Raw genomic sequence first — 22,155 nt, 5'->3', positions numbered from 1 at the left:
TCTTGGTATGCTGAAGCATTAAGTGTTCCTTTCACTGGAACTAAGGAGTCAACCTCTGAAAAACTACACCTGAATTTAATGATTTGGATGGGTGTCCCAAAACTTTTGGCAATATAGTGTATATTTCATATGTATGTACATGTATTGCTTAACAGTAGTTTGAACTTTGAACTACATTCACTGTTCTTTACACATAACTTGTATTCACTGACCATGCGCCTATTGTCTCTCTTTTACCTATTGACTTTCACCAGAAATGTAGCCTGGTAGTGTTTTGTTATACTGTACAAACCATGTATTACTATAAGGACAATAAAATTGAATTAAAAGTTTCTGCCTGTAAGTTCCTGACAATAAGCACTGCCAATAAGCTTTTCAATTTTAAATTTGCCATTAAATAGAAGTATTATAGATACGTTATAACCTACAGTATATTGTTGACACAGATTGGGTATCACAAAACAGTCTACAAATATCATGATGATACACTTTTTCATATTCCTCAAACCTTCGTGCCAAATATATTAAAAATGTAAATGTGAAAAACAAGCAAGATTTGTCATCATGCACTGGAATCCTATTCAGTTTACAATTCAATATACTACTTTATTCAATATTTGAATTATTGATTGTCAAATTGTTGGCAGCCAGACATATTTAACTGTAAAATAAAAACATCTGTATGGAACTCCATGGAACGGTTGACCCTCTGTTGACTACTGACCCTTGATCTCACTTTGACAATTACTGTTTTAGACATACAGTTTACTATAAACATACACTATACAATGGTAACCACTTATTGTATTGGATATGTTTATTTATTGTGTAGTTTATTTGGTATGTGGTTATTCTGACCCTTTGGTAAGCATGTCACAGTGAACAGGACAATCAATATTGGTTAAAGGTTGTCTTGTGCAAGTACTGCTCCTTGCCTAACAACACAACACTCAACACTAATCAGATTGCAATAGCGTATCTTCTCTTGCGTATCACTGTGCATGTTTTAGTGGAGACATACACTATATTACCAAAAGTTTTGGGACATCTGCCTTTACATGCACATGAATGTAATATGGAGTTGGCTCGCCTCTTCTGGGAAGGCTTTCCACAAGGTTTAGGAGTTTGTTTTTGACCATTCCTCTAGAAACGCATTTCTGAGTTCAGGCACTGCTGTTGGATGAGAAGGCCTGGCTTGTCAGGACTCTGTGCAGGCCAGTCAAGTTCCTCCACACCAAACTCGCTCATCCATGTCTTTATGGACCTTGCTTTGTGCACTGGTGTGCAGTCATGTTGGAACAGGAAGGGGTCATCACTAAACTGTTCCCACAAAGTTGGGAGCATGAAATTGTCCAAATTGTCTTGGTATGAAGCTGAAGCATTAAGAGTTCCTTTCATTGGAACTAAGGGGCCGAGCCCAACCCCTGAATTCAATGATTTGGAGGGGTGTCCCAAAACTTTTGGCAATATAGTGTACATCATGAACAGACTCTTTTTTTTAAACTTTTGAAATCTTACTGTGTAATCAGTCAGCCTGTTAAAGAGTAACTAAACTGGATGTGTCAGATTCCACTTGCTTGCTTTCGTGGCAGGGAAGGTAGAGACTAAATATAAATATGGCAGTATGAAAACTATATATAATCCCATTTGAAATGTCACAGCATCTGCTTATAGTTAAATTCAAACAGGAAAAGAGTTTAAGTAATTAGAATAAGAATCACTTTCAGCCAAACCAACCCAAAAATGATTCTTTTCCAAGAACAGCATGTCCTGAGAAAATTTATTCTTATTACACCACAGCGATTACTAATAAATGCCACACCTTTTTTATGTTTATAGTTAGATTTAATTTTAATTTAATGTGAAATGTCCATGAAGCATTTTGTTTCCTGTTATAACGCACACTATATTGCCAAAAGTTTTGGGACACCCCCCAAATCACTGAATTCAGGTGTTGTGTTTCAGGCGTTGGGCTCGGCCCCTTAGTTCCAGTGAAAGGAACTCTTAATGCTTGAGCTTCATACCAAGACTTTTTGTGACAACTTTGTGGGAACAGTTTGGGGATGACCGCTTCCTGTTCCAACATGACTGTACACCGGTGCACAAAGCAAGGTCCATAAAGGCATGGATGAGTGAGTTTGGTGTGGAGGAACTTGACTGGCCTGCAACTGACCTCAAACCGCTAGAACACCTTTGGGATAAATTAGAGCAGAGACTGTGAGCCAGGCCTTCTCGTCCAACATCAGTGCCTGACCTCAAAAAAGGCTCTTCTAGAGGAATGGTCAAAAATTCCCATAAACACACTTGTGGAAAGCCTTCCTAGAAGAGTTGAAGCTGTTATAGCTGTAAAGGGCGGGACAACTCCATATTACATTCATGTGCATGTAAAGCCAGACGTCCCAAAACTTTTGCTAATACAGTGTACATTATAGCAAGCCTAAACACTTGTTCCCTTACCAGCCTCTTTTTCTTTTTTTATTTAGATTAATAAGACATCCAAATTCAGCTTGTCTGGAAAATACAAAGTGCTCTGCTCATAAAGGAAAATGTACCATTACTATAACTATTACAAAGCACCAACACTGGAGACCGCTCCTTCTATAAATCTTATACTAGTGAAATGATACATATTAGAATGGGTGTTATTACACAGGTATAATTTACCCTCTAGTGAACTACTCTCAGAGCTGCTATTACAGAAGATGAATCAGTAATCAGTACCTTCTGACCCATCAGAACTGAGTATTCCACAGCACTGTGGTATTAATCACCTAGAACTAATCTTATGTTTCTTTCCTCCCTGTATCTCTGGTTAAAGCTCACAGTAAACCATCATACCCAATTATCTTAAAATGAATCAGCCTTAGAATAACTGATTTATCAGACCTTTTTATTTCATAAATAAACACAGAACAAGCGTGATACAGCGATAAATATCTGTTTACACACTGTAAGAATCTGTATTACAAAATACAGTGGAATTGATAAATGCACTTGATTCATGGGGGCAGAGGTTTCGTAACAGTCCCTGATTTGTATTTATCTGAAATCACATGTGCACTGGGTTTCTGATGTGCTGTAGTCGTAGGTGTGATCTCAGATAAAGCCTCAGCAAGAACCATGTTGTTTCATCCCCATGTCAGATTTCTAGAGTTCCTCTCTTGCATAATTATGTCAGAAATATCGATTAAACAAACCGTGTGTAAATCCCATTCGCCCATACAATAGTTTGTAATGTCTTTTCCTTTGTTTTTTTTTTTGTTTTTTTTGCATTCGACATCTCGTACCTTTTTTTTTTTTGTTGTTGTTAATAATCATTTCCATGAACATGGTGTATGATCATGCCACAGGCTAGTGTCATGTCCTGTCATAGGCAGCAAGAGGTACAAGGCAGGCTTGACATCATAACACAAGACCAGGAATGTTGCATTTCTCTACCTAACTCAAGGACATTTCTGCTTCCAGTTATTGCTAAGTTTAACAAACGGAGGGAACATTCCGACTTCAAACTGATTCGGACAGAAATATCAGCGAGGAATGTTCGTTTCTGTGTGCCATTTCATACAACATGCAAGTGTGAAAACCGACTTAAGAAACTGTTAGAAAAGTTGGTAGGTCTATTTATCTTAGCCATTTATATTTATGAGAGCCTGTAAGGATAAGTGTAGAACTTGACGTATATATATTTGAGCCCTTATCAGCATTTTGCTCAGACCCTGGAGTCTAAGCAGCAGCAACAAATGGGAATAATGATGGAAATAAAATGAATAAAATAAAATAATAATAATGGACATGTGGTATGGATTTAAAAATGACTAAACATTTGCACACCTGCCGATTGTCAGGTTAGAGTACAAAAATTTGAGGATGATTCCAGATATAGAGTATATAGATATTAAAAAGTAAAAAACAAACAAACTGAAACCATACTGAACAATTATTATATCAGATTATAGCTAAAAGCGCATCAAGGGTAAACAAATCGGTGACCTGGACACCAGCGATGAGCAAGTTTTGCGTCTGGGATATTAGCTTTAAGTGGTAGTACAAGCAGGTTCAGCAAACAGAGGAAGTAAATGAACAAAATTAAAACATGTTTTAAGTAAATGTGTTTATTTAAACACGTAGCTTACTGTGAAGTGACACCTCGTTATGTAAGTTTTATCGAGCTAATCGTTATGAATCTCGCCTGAGGAGAGCGATGTGGCTGTCAGTAAAATAATTGTCAGATCGTTTTATACAGCTGCTGTATATAAACATATCGAGAGAAACAAAGACGCTAGCCAGACAGTATGTTCACTTGCAAGGTGAACCAAATATTTGCAAATGAGAGCACTAGCACAATGTGCTACATTAAAACAATGAAGGAAGCAGGAAGAAGGAAAATGACCTGTTTGTTTCACTTATTCTTTATTTATGCACTATTCTTTAGTTAACTAGCATGACATATGCTTTTAGCATGTTAGGCTAGCCTAGTCAGATGTAATAAATGAGGATTATGAAGCTAGTGGGTGCAAGTGTTGAGGATGCAGAAGATAGGGATAGGTGGAGAGAGATGATTCGAGAGAGATGACCCCTGAAGGGAAAAGCCGAAAGAAGAAGAAGAAGAAGAAGAAGAAGAAGAAAAGAAGAGGTTAGCCTAGTCAGGTTTCAGGACAACCAGACTGCTGAGGAAGTTAGGATCCTTGTGTGTATGAAAGTGAAACCTACCTATCTCTTTTGCATACACTTTTTTAGCTGTAATGTTTTGTCCTTTTTCATTTTTACATGAAGTCATTCATTAGTGGCTTGCAGCTGGTCATATGGCTTTCAAAGTCATCAGAAGACAGATAAAGTGAAAGGCATTACTATCATTCCAACTAAGGGAACTGCCATGTTAATAGAGTTGATGCAAGGAATTTGTGACATTTAAAGACTGCAAAAGGAAGAAGTCAAACCAGGGCTGTTGCACATAAATTTTTTCCCTGAACAGCGAGACTGTTCCTAATCTCAAACTGTTTCCTGTGTATCCTCGAGAATATAACAGCCTTCTGGTTGTTTGTGTTGTGGGAATTTAGACCGCAAGGACTAATCGACCCAGGAGATCTCTGGGGTAGGAGAAACACCGTGCTCAGAGCACTAAGCTCATTAAGACGAAACCGAGGGCTAGTTTAAACAGCTCAGATTAAGTCAGGGAACAATCTGGAGGCGCTTGTGTCTAATAAAATCTACGAGTCTCCAGTCAACTTACAGGCATCACTTCTGATAAGGTTAGACACTCCCTTCTTGGTGGTGTGGATACTGTGGAAGATTTTGTGCATATGTTTCACTCATATATTCATGAACAAAATTAAATAATTAACCCTGTGTTCACACTAGCGAATGACTAGTCGCTTGCAGTTTGTTTCTTGCGAGTGTGAAGCAAGCTACTTAAGTGTGTAGTTTTTCATTTTTTCCCCGATGAGACTAAGAACAGCCAAAAACTTTATGTAATGAGCCTGCATCTCATTATAAAATATACACACTTTTGTTCAAATGTATTCAAGTTGTTGGGGAACTGCTTCATTTCGTACTAGAAGACTAATGATCTAATGTACATTACATTGCCAAAAGTTTTGGGACACCTCAAATCATAGGAAGAGTTCCAGTGAAATGAAATCTTAATGCTTTAGCATACCAAGACATTTTGGACAATTTCATGCTCTGAACTTAGTGGGAACAGTTTGGGGATGGCTGTTCCCCTTAGCTGCAAACGGCTGACCAACTTCATATTACATTCACGTGCATGTAAAGGCAGATCCCAAAACTTTTAGCAATATAGTGTACATTTGAGCTCTATTCTTTCCTTTCAAACTTGTTGGTTTTCTTGACAATGTCTCAATATACAATAATTGGAGGCCATATATGACTACATAAGATGAAGCCATAGCTGTAAAGCTAAACAGCTAGGAGTGGAGGAACTAAAGAAATATCAGACCACAAACACCATAGGATTGGACTGAGGAATCAATGCTGAATCAGGAGCTGAAATCTTGGCTTCGTACTGCGAGTGTCTGTAGAAAATGAATAAAACACCTGCTGCTTTATCACTTGAGAGTGTGAATGTAGGGTTAGTGTTAAAGTGCCACTCAACTTCACCAATAAATAATTCCTGTCTTTCTAATGTAACCCCAGGAAATGATTATATTAATTTCGATAATAATATTAACTATCCATCCAACTTAAATAAGCAAAATATTTGAATATGGGGAATTCCTTCCCTTTGTTTTTTTGATGTATATAATTTACCTGAAATATTAACAGTGACAGCCTAACATGTATTGCACACAATAAATAATGTCATGGAAATAGGTTCCAAATTAAAAGGCAAAGTTGATTAAAAAAAAGGGGGTTTACAGCAGCCCTATTATAACAAATTTGGTTAAAAAAAACAAAACAAAAACAAAGGCCCACCATCCTATACAGCAGCATTATGAGGGACTGAACACGGATAAAATCCCACTGTTCGGTTTCATCACGCTGCACTTGACGGATCTTGGCAGGACACTGTTAAATACCCTGCTGGGAAATTTGCCTTCCTTTCCATCTGTTCCTAGCAGAAGTGAAGAACTGCAAATGTGATCCCAGGTTTGGCATAAAGCAACCATTTTCTAGCCAGGTGGTATGTCTTCGGTAATAATAATAATAATAATAATAATAATAATAATAAACATCATGACTTGGAAAAGTACCAAAAGCAAATGTAAAATGTATTACTAAAAGCATGTGACAATATATAGCATTTACACCAGCAGCTGTTTCTCTTTACTGCACAATACTGTAGTGTTCTCTCTAAATCACATGCTCCACACCTGCTCTAGATGTATAAAAATTCTAATTTAAATCCATACTCTATAAAAAAATAATCATTTTCGAAACAACAAATCCCAAAAGAAAGTATTAGGCTCTATTCAAACTTTGTCCAGCAGTACAAAATACTGGCCTCCCTTCGCACTTCGGAGAGAATTTCCAAAACCAGCGCTAACGTCTTCCCGGATTGCACACCAGCACTGAACCTGAACGGACGTTTCTCTGGCCTCGGATGCCGTCTTCATCACCTCTAGCCTGATCGTTTTCTGACAGGACCACACCAGTGGAAAAAGGGGCGTGTTCATATACTTGGAACCAGGATAAATGTCACTGTTTAGTGTCAGACGATGTTAATCCCCCCGCACGCCGCGGTCCGCTTGCTGCAGTACGTGGAACCGCCGTGGTTCGACATGTTGCCATTCATATGTGATGTTTTCATCTCCATTTGGCAGGCTGCGATGGCGGCGTTCAGCTCCAGCTGTGCTCGGTGCACGACGTAAAACATCAGCCCTATACTGATAAAGATCTGAGGAAGATAGAGGGTTAAAAATCTGTTAAAGCACAATATTCTTCTGGTTTCCTTTTTAGTCAAAATTTGCATTGAGTGATTGTAATTATCACAAATAAACCGGTACAGGTTAATAGTTATACAGCATGCTGTATCACACCACAGCGCTGTTGAATTATGGATTCTGATTGGTGGGAAGGTTGATCAGTTTTGTATAACATCAGCCCTGGAAGTAGTCCTGGCTCTAATTCAAATCATGGGTTTATATTAATTCGCTCATTCAAATACATCATTTTTTCTATAGCAACAACTCATTCAACAGGACTTATACAAGAGACTAGGTGATATTTATTTAGTATTTTTGTAAGGAGTCTCTTGTGTCAGTATTTCAGAACATTACGTTTTTCCTGTATATATACACTATATTGCCAAAAGTATTCCCTCACCTGCCTTGACTCGCATATGAACTTAAGTGACATCCCATTCCTAATCCATAGGGTTCAATATGACGTCGGTCCACCCTTTGCAGCTATAACAGCTTCAACTCTTCTGGGAAGGCTGTCCACAAGGTTTAGGAGTGTGTTTATGGGAATTTTTGACCATTCTTCCAGAAGCGTATTTGTGAGGTCACACACTGATGTTGGACGAGAAGGCCTGGCTCTCAGTCTCCGCTCTAATTCATCCCAAAGGTGTTCTATCGGGTTGAGGTCAGGACTCTGTGCAGGCCAGTCAAGTTCATCCACACCAGACTCTGTCATCCATGTCTTTATGGACCTTGCTTTGGTCACTGGTGCACAGTCATGTTGGAAGAGGAAGGGGCCAGCTCCAAACTGTTCCCACAAAGTTGGGAGCATGGAATTGTCCAAAATGTCTTGGTATGCTGAAGCATTCAGAGTTCCTTTCACTGGAACTAAGGGGCCAAGCCCAGCTCCTGAAAAACAACCCCACACCATAATCCCCCCTCCACCAAACTTTACACTTGGCACAATGCAGTCAGACAAGTACCGTTCTCCTGGCAACCGCCAAACCCAGACTCGTCCATCAGATTGCCAGATGGAGAAGCGCGATTCGTCACTCCAGAGAACGCGTCTCCACTGCTCTAGAGTCCAGTGGCGGCGTGCTTTACACCACTGCATCCAACGCTTTGCATTGCACTTGGTGATGTATGGCTTGGATGCAGCTGCTCGGCCATGGAAACCCATTCCATGAAGCTCTCTGCGCACTGTTCTTGAGCTAATCTGAAGGCCACATGAAGTTTGGAGGTCTGTAGCGATTGACTCTGCAGAAAGTTGGCGACCTCTTCGCACTATGCGCCTCAGCATCCGCTGACCCCGCTCCGTCAGTTTACGTGGCCTACCACTTCGTGGCTGAGTTGCTGTCGTTCCCAAACACTTCCACGTTCTTATAATACAGCTGACAGTTGACTGTGGAATATTTAGGAGCGAGGAAATTTCACGACTGGATTTGTTGCACAGGTGGCATCCTATCACAGTTCCACGCTGGAATTCACTGAGCTCCTGAGAGCGACCCATTCTTTCACAAATGTTTGTAAAAACAGTCTGCATGCCTAGGTGCTTGATTTTATACACCTGTGGCCATGGAAGTGATTGGAATACCTGATTCTGATTATTTGGATGGGTGAGCGAATACTTTTGGCAATATAGTGTATGTATATATATATATATATGTATATATTTATATGTATATATTTATATGTATATAAAAAACATTGCAAGCTCAATTATTTTGTCCTATTAGCTTAAAGAGAGAAAAAGAGAGAGGGAGAGAGACTGGTGATTGTGTCTCTGTTTATAGCGGTTATAATTGTTATAAACTGATGGATACCCCACGACATTAAAGGTAAGTATAAACGGATAAAATACATGCTCTTTTAAGTATTGTTCTCTTAATACTGCTGAGCAATAAGGGAGATGTGCTGTTATTCATAAAATAATCAACACCATCACACCACTGCCCAAGTGACGTCTTCAATACCACAAAGAAGCTTCAAATTATGACTGGAATGTAGAGTTGCATCCAAAAACATGATCTTCTCCTGATTACTGTACCATGACAAAAGACTGTTGTCTACATCAGACATGTTTAACGGCAGCAAGTCAAGCTCACTAGACTTACAATTCTCAGACACGAGATTATGATCTGTATGATTAAAATCTTCAGAAGTACCCACAAGAACCATCTAATCCTCACACAATGTAAACCTCTGACAAGTTCAAATCATGCCCTTTAATCCTCGCAGTATTAGTCACTGCACTCCAGCTGACTGTATGGGGGATGGAAGAACGGACAGACACTGCAATTTCCTTACTTGCAGACTGAACACAAAGTATCCGCTGATGCTCTGCTCGGCTATAACGTCCTCTATAGTACGCAGTGTGGTGCCCAGGTAGGAGTTGAGGAGCTGGGTGGGCAGCAGGCCCACTGATGAGGCCACCAGGTAGTCTGGCAAGGACACGTCTGTGATCTAAATGCAGAAAGAAACACAACATATATGAGAACAGACCATTTAAACACTATGTGAGACGAGGAATACTGACAAATCTAACAGGAAACCTAACAGGAAATCTGATGAATACGAACGCCTGTTAATATCCTGTAAAATAATCCCCTTAAGTTGCAAAAGTTGGAACAATGGAACTCAGTGCAGCATGTACAATATACACATCATGAAAGTAAAAACGGTAGTGTTACGTTACCACCCATAATCATTATGTTGCTTTCCATTGGCGGTACATTCCAAAATATTTTATTCTTCAACTACTTCAACAATTACAGATAAACAACTCTAAAAGCTGCTGTTATAGAAAATGAAATAAACATCTTCTGACCAATCATAATCAAGAACTCGATCTGAAGAAGTCCGATTATGTTGGCACAAAATAGGAAAAAAAAAAGGTGCGTAGCTATTGTTTTTTTCCCAGCTACTAGTACTGGAAATAATCTGTGATATAAGGGAAAAGGAAAACCCCTGAAATGAACCTGTAGGATTTTCATTTCTGTCAGATCTGTTGCATAAATTGGAAGCAGAAATGTCAGATTTCTGTGTAGTCCAAAAATCAGTCCAAGAAATTATTTGTGTTACTTCCTCCACCTAACGTGAACAAAGCTGTAAATTTCTTAATCCTGTATTATTAAAGACATATCCGGGATAAAACCTGTGACAAATAAAAACATGTGGACCAAATAATCCACTGTGGCGAGCCCGAACAGGGAGCAGCCGAAAGAACAACAACAATTGTTGACTGAAGGAGCCACAAAAAAAATAGAGGTGAGGTGGATATGACGTAAAAAGGATTTAGGGAAAAAGTACAGCAATATCAGTAAATTTTGAGCATGTTTTAGAAAACAGGTGATGCTCTAGAGATGTGATGCAACTGCTATAAATCTAGCGCTGTATCTCTCAGGTTACAGTATATCCTGCCATTTTCATCTCGCTGCTAATCTCTTTTTACACACATCTTCAGTTATGTGTCTCTCTGCTCTAGGCCTGATCGAAAGCTGTATACTTACTCAAGTGCAAACATCTAGTTTCAACAGGACAAACCCCATAATACCACGTGACATTTCTAGAAATCTCGTAATGAGGTTCCCTGTATATAGTGTACATCGTGTTGGGTTGCCCACATAATGCAGTGTATTGTGTTTCAGCAGAAAATGCACGGCACGCTGAAATGCAGACCTCAACAGAAAGAGCTTACTGAGAAGCAGACGCAACTCCAGCATGAGCTCACTCGATGTGTCATCATATACAATGTCGGAGTTTTCCTATGTAAATACAGAGACGTAATACAAAACCAACACTATTAAATCCTATGAAGGTCAATAAGCTCTGTGTTTTCACAAGTTTTCTATACGCCCTTGTCAAATTCCCGTAATACCTCTAAAGCGCGTGTCTATCTCAAGATGATTTTTTTTAAATTGATCTCATGAATTATTTTATGCTTTTCTTCCTTAAAACCATACCGGATTGCCAGCTACGATACTGGGCTGATTGTCTGCTTGATAACTGGATTTACTTTTGAAGGCTAATTATCTTGTATAAATGACATAGCTAACATTCAACTGTAATTTAAAGAAATCAGTTGAAATCAGTGGATCCATGAAGCAGATGCAGAAAGTTTGCGATTTTTATTATGTTCAATTTGCAGAAATCACAACCCGTTATTATAAAAGCTGTTATTTTTTATTATATTTGTAGTTCTCGGCTTATTTGAAACTTCCCTTAAAACAATCCTCAATAATAACAATTAGCAGAAAAACAATTAGTCTATAAGTAATGTGTGAATGGAAAAGTTCAGGAAGGAAAAGCTTCATGGACTGAATGTTATTGAAAATATTTAAATATTAAGATTAATATCTGATTAGTTAGATTATGCTAATTTTCATTTAACATTTAAATTGGACTCTTAGTAATAAAAAAACCCTCTGAGAATCAGTGGTTGACATTTTTTTTTTATTTCTTCTACATACATTTACAAAGAGCTAACATCTGTTATTTTTGCCGGTTCGATAAGATCGAAGAGCCTTCAGGATAAGCTTTACTTCTGAAGTCCACAGTCATGCTGACACAACCCTTTAGCCCTCTGAGGGGTCATCGAACAAAAGCCACTTGTGCTAATAAAGTATTGAAACAAGTCTAAGAAGATATTGTTACAGACAGCACGGGATTACGGCCAGCTCCAGAGCTTAATATAAAACCTATACGTTTAAACCTATTAAGGAGGACAAAGTCGATCAGAAAATCTAATACTATTCATGTCGAGTAAAAGATTCACAGAAAAACCATAAATGTTAGAATAATGTTTTTTTAAGAAAACTCAAACTTATTAAAAAAAAAAAAAAGACAATTTTACCACTAATTTTACTAACTACTGAACAACAACGCTAATCTAGCAAGTGTGTACAAATTCTCCTGGGCTTCTTTCTGTTTTTCTGTTCCTTCACTAATAGCATGTTTACCAAAAAGCTCAGGAAAATTAATGTATCCCTGTAGAATTATCCTCATCAGTGTGCTGAAGAGGGAAGGAGAGAAAGAAGAGATTGGAAGCTTCAGTATTCCTTTATAGCTACAACCACATATCACAATTTAGACCTGCTTTAAATTCTTAACTTCTGCACTTCAAAAATGGTGGGTGGCTTCAAATAGTCCATGCTTCCAGTTCTTGATCCGATTTCTTATCAATCTTGACACGCACTATGGATATAGGATGTAACATGCTTGACTAATTTTAGCTAAAAAGGATCGCTAGTGTTAACAATCACAACAGCTGAAGTTTGAGTATTTCATACACCAATCAGGCATAACATTATGACCACTGGCCTAATATTGTGTTGGTTCCCCTTTCGCTGCCAAAACAGCCCTGACCCATCATGCACTGTGTATTCTAAAATCTTTCTATCAGAACCAGCATTAACTTCTTCAGCAATTTGAGCAACAGTAGCTCATCTGTTGGATCGGATCACACGGGCCAGCCTTCACTCCCCACGTGCATCAATGAGCCTTGGTCGTCCATGACCCTGTCGCCGGTTCTCCACTGTTCCTTCCTCGGACCACCTTTGATAGATACTGACCACTGCAGACCGGGAACACCCCACAAGAGCTGCAGTTTTGGAGATGCTCTGATCCAGTCGTCTAGCCATCACAATTTGGCCCTTCGTCAAACTCGCTCAAATCCTTACACTTGCCCATTTTTCCCGCTTCTAACACATCAACCCTAACCCTAGGCTCAAAAAACGACATTGGGTTCCATTCTGGTCAGCTAAGACGAGGAATCTGAGGCTACAGGATCAAACTGAACAGCTGAAGATGATCAGATGATGTTCTACCTTTTCACAAAGTAACACATCTTTAATAAGCTAAATTAAACATCCACTGAAAGAAAGCATATTTTGTAATTCTTAATGTAAAAACTGATAACGTAAAAAAAAATAAATAAATAAAAAACCAGCCCTTTGTTAAAATTTCTACCTCTCTAGGGTATAATATGATTGAGTTGTATTCCCTACACTGTGAATCACAAACAGCACACACCATGTGATATTCAGCCACAGATTCATTGCACATAAAAGCACACTGGTTTAGTATTTGACACTCTGTTTGCTCAAAACCTGAAATACCTGCTCCACAGTGGCAATCATTTCATTTTAGGTTGCATCACTACACTACCAGTCAAAAGTTTGGACACACCTTCTAATTCCATGGTCTTTCCTGATGTTTATTTCTTTCTACATTGTAAAACAATGCTGAAGGCGGCCAAAATACACGATAATGTCCTTTGAACAGTTGATTGAACAATTGAGATATGTCTGCTCTGTAAAGCCTTCATAACGGCTCTAATCTGAGGTGCTGTTAATTGGTGATTTCTGAGGCTGGTAACTCTAAATGAACTTCTCCTCTGCAGCAGAGGTAAGTTTTGGTCTTGCTTTCCTGGGATGGTCTTCATGTGAACCAGTTTCATCATGGTGCTTGATGGGTTTTGCAAATGCACTTGACAATACTGTTCTTGCAAGAACTATTCCAGAACACCTGACCTTCCTGTCTTAAAATAACAACGGACTGTTTTTTGTTGTCATTACATACGGATTACTTAAGTCCATGTGTGTTATTTCATAGTTTTGAAATCTCCAGTATTGTTCTAGAATGTAGAAAATAAATCCCTAAACAAAAAACACTGAATTAAAAGGTGTGTCCAAACTTTTGACCGGTAGTGTATAATAAAAACAATTGTAATCGTATATACATTTAGCACTCCATTTAACAGTTTCTGGCTCCATTTTTCAGGGCCTTTTTCATTTATTCATTTTTAAACTTATCACCACAATATTTCAACCCCTGGGCAGACTTTTTTCCTCCTACACACAGACATGCCAGCATTGATAACAAGACAATCCTTGAAGGCAAAGAGAGGAGAAAGAAACACGACCACAAAAACCCTGGTCAGTCGCGGGCAAGACGCCTCATTTTTCCCCCATAACGTGTTCCAAGAAAGTTTAAAAACAACAAAAAAAAGAGTCACAAAAGTATGGCATGCTCCTCAATAAACAGATCACCTAGATGATGTTAGGAGGATATGGGAAATGAAAGAAAAAGGAAGCACAGAAGCAAACGTGTCTTTTACATATGATGTCTGAACTGCGTTTGATGCAGTAAACTCTATAGCTTAAAAAAAAAAAAAAAAAAAATCATAAATGCTATGCCTAAGCTATGCTAGATTGCACCATTTACCTCACCAAACATGTGAAACCGGTTAGATCGGGGTCAGTTCATCCTCGTTCAGGCCAAACCAGAAGTGAATATAGAATGTAATATTTAAGAGATGTTTGGCTTGGATGTTCTCAACACCTGTACTTATAGTCTGAGCTCAACCTCAATGCTCCCAATGTGCCACAAATAGACTTCCTGCCAGTTCTAGATTACTAAAAAAATATATAACTAGATCCCTTCTTGCCTGTGTAAAGATTCTATATAATTTCTTATGAAATGCATACCATCACCAACCACGGAAACCCAAAACAGTCTTTTCCAGTCTTTCAAGCATGCAATCTGCATTTTTGCCAACATATACAGTAGACAGGCCTTAAAGCTTTATCTTCAGCACATAATTTTTATTTAGCGAATATGTTTTAAAGGCATCCGAGTCAAAAATGTAAAAGTAAGGAATAATTGCGCTGTGGCTTGGTGCAAAGCAGAGTCATTCTTACCGCCGTAGAGGACGATTATTTTCCTATAACGGCGTGCCCCTATGTATTTAGCAACAACGATGTGCCAACGATTACAATTTTTCTTTTCATTTAATTCAATCTGTTTACAGTGACATGATGACAATGTTCCAGCATGTCCATGAGACTGGTTATTAGGGCATAGCTTAAAACTAATATGAACATTCGCTCTTTCACCACTGTCTCTTTTTCTGTCTCCTGAAGTTAACCATTAACACAGCTTATCTTCTTACTGGAAAGAAAATAGTGCAGACTTCTTAGTAGTGAAGTCGTTCCCTGGCATTGGGCAAAACTTACAAGGTACACCCTAAACACTTTCTATAAACATGAGAGAAAACTATTTGTGTGCTAAGTAACAAGACATTTTATCATCACGTCTTCCATACAAGTTCCTGTGAACGGGTTGTTATTATAGAAACCCTTACATTACTGCACCCGCTTTATGATCTGATCTACAACCAGAACTTCTGTTACAGAAAATTAAAATCAACCTTGTCTGACCAATCAGATCTGAGCGTCATGATAAAAAAAAAAATGGCCCTCAACAATTCCGAATTACTATGCCAATAAATTCTCGTTCGACAACTGACATTAATGTTTTCTCGTGAGAGAGAGATGACAGTGCTGAGTTGACATTCGAGTTCACGGACCTTACAGAAAAATAAACACGTGTAAACGTTACAAAGATGTACAGAAACATTCCTCACACCTTATGTCAATATCTAGAGTCTACATTATTACTATTTATTTATTATATACATATACTGCCTGAAACTGAAGAAGGCAGAACTGCAAAATTAAACAGAAATGGTTATCACGCGCAGAATGTTCCTTTAAGGACCGTTTCTCGTATCCTGTTCTGCACAGTAGAGCAGCTAACGTGAGCACGCAGATCTCTGCACTTTTTCGACCTTGCTAAGCCTAACTGCATGCTTCTTGTGTCTCGTGTGTCAGTTAATCAAAAATTAATAATGCAGGCTACACATCACTCCAGGGAGTAAAGTTACTATGACCCACAGCCCAAAGCCTTTATCCTATGTTTAGAACGATCATGCCTAACTTAATGAGTTTAATGAGATCACACCTAAGCTGGATTAAGTCACCTGAACATCCCACAAAGACCAACATTGTTTAACGCTAATTAAACAGAGACGGAACTGATTCCCATCAAATATTTAACCTTTTGTATTTTTTTAAAAAGGCTATAAACCTCACAAGATTCATCATCTGATACTGAACATGTTACTGTTGTCTTTGCTTTGTACCTGATCCTATTAACGGGTGACAAAACTAGGTGTGTGAGTTAGAGCAGCATTTCTCAGACAAGCCTTTGCTCCTACACGCCCACAGCAAGGCAATAAGGACGGTAATTATACAATTTCGATGTGGGTGGAGCCGAGATGCCAAAAGAACTGGTTCGAGAGGCAATAAATCATCCAGTGACATCACAGGGGGGAAACTTGCTGCATAATAAGCAGCTTGTGTTATTGGTTAGTTAAGTTGTTTATATTTGTTATAATTGGACACATCAACTAAAAGGCTTCTTCAGAGACCTTAAATGTGACACATTTGTAAAATCTCACATGATTTTAACCAAAGCGGCTCGCAGAAGGTCTTGCTCGAGGGTCTGACGGTGGCAGCTTGACAGGATCGGGATTTGAAATTTCATCAAAACAAAATATCACCAAATATGCTATTTAGAGTTTTTTTTTTGTTGTATGACCCAAGACTCAGGCATTCAGAATCACAATCTCTCGAACAGTAGGCCACATATAGAAACTTTGATAACTTGTGATGAGAAATAATACAACTGGGCCGTAATGTTAAAAGAAAATAATCGAATGAAATTTGATGACTTTAGCCCTCTTTTACCACAACCTTTTGCCAATCATTAAAATCTAAAAGAAGAATATTATGTACTTTTTATCCATTTATATTTACATTAAATGTTGCGGACCATCTGTGAAACATGGTTTCGTTTTTGAGATATATATTACACTATATTGCCAAAAGTATTCGCTCACCCATCCAAATAATCAGAATCAGGTGTTCCAATCACTTCCATGGCCACAGGTGTATAAAATCAAGCACCTAGGCATGCAGACTGTTTTTACAAACATTTGTGAAAGAATGGGTCGCTCTCAGGAGCTCAGTGAATTCCAGCGTGGAACTGTGATAGGATGCCACCTGTGCAACAAATCCAGTCGTGAAATTTCCTCGCTCCTAAATATTCCACAGTCAACTGTCAGCTGTATTATAAGAACGTGGAAGTGTTTGGGAACGACAGCAACTCAGCCACGAAGTGGTAGGCCACGTAAACTGACGGAGCGGGGTCAGCGGATGCTGAGGCGCATAGTGCGAAGAGGTCGCCAACTTTCTGCAGAGTCAATCGCTACAGACCTCCAAACTTCATGTGGCCTTCAGATTAGCTCAAGAACAGTGCGCAGAGAGCTTCATGGAATGGGTTTCCATGGCCGAGCAGCTGCATCCAAGCCATACATCACCAAGTGCAATGCAAAGCGTCGGATGCAGTGGTGTAAAGCACGCCGCCACTGGACTCTAGAGCAGTGGAGACGCGTTCTCTGGAGTGACGAATCGCGCTTCTCCATCTGGCAATCTGATGGACGAGTCTGGGTTTGGCGGTTGCCAGGAGAACGGTACTTGTCTGACTGCATTGTGCCAAGTGTAAAGTTTGGTGGAGGGGGGATTATGGTGTGGGGTTGTTTTTCAGGAGCTGGGCTTGGCCCCTTAGTTCCAGTGAAAGGAACTCTGAATGCTTCAGCATACCAAGACATTTTGGACAATTCCATGCTCCCAACTTTGTGGGAACAGTTTGGAGCTGGCCCCTTCCTCTTCCAACATGACTGTGCACCAGTGACCAAAGCAAGGTCCATATTGACATGGATGACAGAGTCTGGTGTGGATGAACTTGACTGGCCTGCACAGAGTCCTCACCTCAACCCGATAGAACACCTTTGGGATGAATTAGAGCGGAGACTGAGAGCCAGGCCTTCTCGTCCAACATCAGTGTGTGACCTCACAAATGCGCTTCTGGAAGAATGGTCAAAAATTCCCATAAACACACTCCTAAACCTTGTGGAGAGCCTTCCCAGAAGAGTTGAAGCTGTTATAGCTGCAAAGGGTGGACCGACATCATATTGAACCCCATGGATTAGGAATGGGATGTCACTTAAGTTCATATGCGAGTCAAGGCAGGTGAGCACATACTTTTGGCAATATAGTGTATATATATATATATATAAAAAATAGCTGTTCCACCTCCTACGCTATGTGAAGACAGAACATTTACAGTGTGTTACTGTGAACCTGGAAAAGCATCTTGAAGACTTAGCAGTTATGGAAAAAGTCTCCTTCCAGAAAACATCATAGATCTTTATTTTAAAATAAAAATAGCATTTTTAATCCGTTTCTTATCAGGTTTTGATTGTGTCATTTAATTCCCTGTGATTGAGCCGTTACTATAGAAACAATATCATATTATAAGGAGTGCAACAATATGAAGATGTGATTTAAATGACAGCTGGCAATACTGTCAGAGCCGCTGTTATAGAAAATTCATCAACACTTTCGGATCGATCAGAATGGAGAAGCACAGAGGCAGACGTGGATGCAATATTTAGTTTGTGGTTTGAGACACGGCCTGAGACTCAATATATGTTCTGTGCATTGTGGACCACATCCTTAAATATCGTAAATGTTAAAGTTTAGCTACCCTGCAAAATATATTTCACTTCTCCTGTGTGTTTATTTTCCTGTTTCTCTTTGAGTTCTGAGAGTAGTTTCCATCAAAACATTTGAGTCGTATTTGCTTGCTTTGGAGGCGTAACTAATGATTTAAACATATAGCATGAAAGAACACGAGTACAAAAGGGTATAAATTCAGGGTGCAAATTTGCATTAGAAGGTGTAATATGTGGATTTTACTCATGAAACAGAGGTGGAAATCACAGACAACGCTTATGTGATCATTATGGTATGGTATAACCAGTCTTTGCAATTCTTACAAATACTATAAGAAGGTAAAATAATACTTATGTTCAATAAATATAGACTGCATCTCAGTGCTACTGAATTCTTAAATGACCTGAAAGTGTTGTTTACTTTTCTTTATCAGCAGCTCTGACAAACAAAGGCTGTATTAATGTTGATGTTTAAAGATTATAATGTTATAATTATAATGTTTAAAGATTATATTAATGTTGATGTGCTAATACATCAATTTTATAGTAACAATTTACACAGGGATCTGTATGGCTAACATGCCATAATAATAATAATAATAATAATAATAATAATAATATATTGATCTCATATAGATGAGATTTATTTAACATTTTTGGAAGGAGTCTCCAGTGTCAGCACTTTGACACCAAGTTCTACACCTAATGGAAGTCTTCGTGACGGAAGACCTTTTACCTTCTGGGTTCTCTGTAACATAACTGTGGATTCACTGGAAAATCATAGTTTCCGGGGTGGTAACAGTTCATTAGGCTAAATGACAACACCATGTTCCTCGATTAATTGACTAGCATAGCACGCCCTGCTTAGTGGAATTTCTTAATAAGTCATAATAGCATACTTTGTTCTATTATTTAGCTGTTGCGCCACACCAATAAACAGATTACAGCTTGTCATTCATCATTAAAAGTGTGCGTCACACGATTTACGTGGAAGATAGTTGTGGAGGCTCAGTGGATAAGGCTTTAAGTTACAGAACAGCAGGTCATGAGTTCAAATCCCAGCACTGCTATGGTTGGGTTTTTGAGCAAAACCCTTAACTTTTTCTGTTGCAACAATAATAAGCATCAGTCAAATAAGTATTATTTGATATTACAGCACTACTGTAAATATATTCTACATTGTTTGCTGTAGATTATAGGGTCTCCACATCACTCACCGAAAACACAGCATTTTGGAGGCCAAAGGGGATGGGGGTTAGTCTGGCCAGAGCCACCACCTTGAGCCCGCTGCCTCCCTCGACAACCCGGATGACAGCACTGAGCTGCTCGTTGTTCCCCACGCGGCTCAGCACCCAGCTGGACAGCAGCCGTCTGCACGCCACGTGCGCCACCGAGGTACCGATCAGCACGCCCACCATCACCAGGCCCACTCCGGGCACGAAGCCGTACAGGTATCCCGCAGCCACGTTGAGGACCATGTAGCCCCAGCCGCAGGGGAACGACACTGTGATGAGGCACACGATGAACAGCATCGCGCCCATGAGGCCGTCCAAGCTCTCCACCCAGAGCAGTGCGTCTTTCAGGTACCGGCGCACGAGCGTGACGGAGAAGAAGCAGGCGGCGGTCAGGACGCACGCCACCAGCGCACTCTTGAAGCAACAGGTCGCGATGCAGCACGGATTCCTTAAGTCCGCCGAAGTGAAGGGTGACACGGGCTCCCCGCCGCCCGCCGCCACCATGTCCGCCCTGCACGCGCCGCCTCGCTCCTCAAACGCGCTGCAGATCAGCAGGTCCATCTTCTCGCAGTCCACCGAGTCCGGCGGCCGCTGCAGCCACCGGTTCAGCTGGATGTGTCCTTTCCCCGCGGCGTGCTTCACCGATTTGAGCAGAAGCTGCAGCGCTGCCGAAGCTAGACTCCACATGATGTTGAGAAAAGTGAATCTTTATCCTGGCTGCAGCTCAGAAATAAACAACAATAATAATACTACTTAATGATAATAATAATAATAATAATAATAACAACAACAACAACAATCAACGCAGTTGTTGTTGTGAAAGGCGTCGGGAACCACAGCACGATCTGCTCCCGATCAGCAGTTTGTGGTGATAAAATCTAATGAGACTCGCCAGTGTCCAGCACATCCACGGCTTTAGATTCATTCCCACTTCAAGGAGACTCTGGCTGCGGTTCAGTAATAAACGCCATAACGGTAACGTTAACGTGACACCCCGCCGCCGCCTCGCGCCCCTTCTACCTCCACCACGTCCACCATGTTTACATTAAAAAAAAAAAACCTATACACAAGATCGTCGGTGCAAACTCCGATCTGATATCTACTAGAACCAAACCCCTGGGTTTAATCCATCACGCTGCGGTTTAATTAAAGACCAAAAAAATCAAAGCAGATGTCCAACTTTCACACAGAAAAATAATCATTGCACTGCAGCGCTCGGGTACAAAGTCCTGCTGCTGTGACCCATCATTCCGCCTGAGCGGACTAGTGCACTTTAACGCTGTCAGTGTGTGAATAACTAAATAAATACTCTCTGTAGTGTGTATTAGTTAAACAAACACTTCCACTAGCCAGGACTGGACCTCACCGACGCACACAAGGCGCATTGAAACGCTGTTGATACTGCTGCTAACGTACCACTGTTTATTTCCCAGAATGCCACGCACCGCAACCACGTGTCTCTAATCACGTGTCATCTTTATTTTCTATCGCGAGAATAACTCTCTCTCTCTCTCTCTCTCTCTCTCTCTCTCTCTCACCCCATCTCTCTCTCTCTGTGTCTCTCTTTCGCTCTCTCTCTCTCTCTCTCCACCCCCACCCCTCTGTCTGTGTCTCTCTCTCTCTCTGTCTGTCTCTCTCTCTCCACCCCCATCTCTCTCTCTCTCTGTCTGTGTCTCTCTCTCTCTGTCTGTCTCTCTCTCTCTCTCTCCACCCCCACCTCTCTCTCTGTCTGTCTCTCTCTCTGTCTGTCTCTCTCTCTCTCCACCCCCACCTCTCTCTCTCTGTCTGTCTCTCTCTCTCTCTCTCTCTCGCTCTCTCCCCCTCCACACACACACACACACACACACACACACACACGGTTGTCTTACTATCCTTGTGAGGACTGTTCACTAAAATATAATTACCACAATAACTATTCGGCTAATTAATGCTATGCCTAAAGCTAAACCTAACCCCAAGTATAACCTCTTGACCTCAAAAGTAAACATTTGGCTAGTGTGGGTTTTTGTAGCCAAGTTTTAGTTGAGGATCAGCCAAGTGTCTTTTCAAGGTCAAAATGGTCAGGTTCGTGACACACACACACACACACAGACACACATTCATGTTTGTCTTATTATCCTCGTGAGGATCTTCCATTGACAAT

The 22,155-nt window shown here is 40.0% G+C and overlaps 1 protein-coding gene across 1 annotated transcript; it reads right to left on the bottom strand.

The window, feature by feature from the left end:
- Positions 1 to 2,873: 2,873 nt before the first annotated feature.
- tmem64 (transmembrane protein 64) lies at positions 2,874 to 21,473 on the bottom strand. Its single transcript, XM_058404575.1, has 3 exons — positions 19,995 to 21,473; positions 9,666 to 9,821; positions 2,874 to 7,354 (listed from the first exon to the last, which is right to left on the bottom strand). The coding sequence occupies exons 1-3, from the start codon at positions 20,697 to 20,699 to the stop codon at positions 7,169 to 7,171; spliced, it is 1,047 nt and encodes a 348-aa protein (XP_058260558.1). The 5' UTR covers positions 20,700 to 21,473; the 3' UTR covers positions 2,874 to 7,168.
- Positions 21,474 to 22,155: the final 682 nt, after the last annotated feature.

The sequence above is a fragment of the Hemibagrus wyckioides genome, linkage group LG12, assembly GCF_019097595.1.
Source record: "Hemibagrus wyckioides isolate EC202008001 linkage group LG12, SWU_Hwy_1.0, whole genome shotgun sequence".
NCBI classification, from domain to species: Eukaryota; Metazoa; Chordata; class Actinopteri; order Siluriformes; family Bagridae; genus Hemibagrus; species Hemibagrus wyckioides.
The sequence above is the reverse complement of the archived record's forward strand: the minus strand, read 5'-3'. Positions and strand labels throughout refer to the sequence as shown.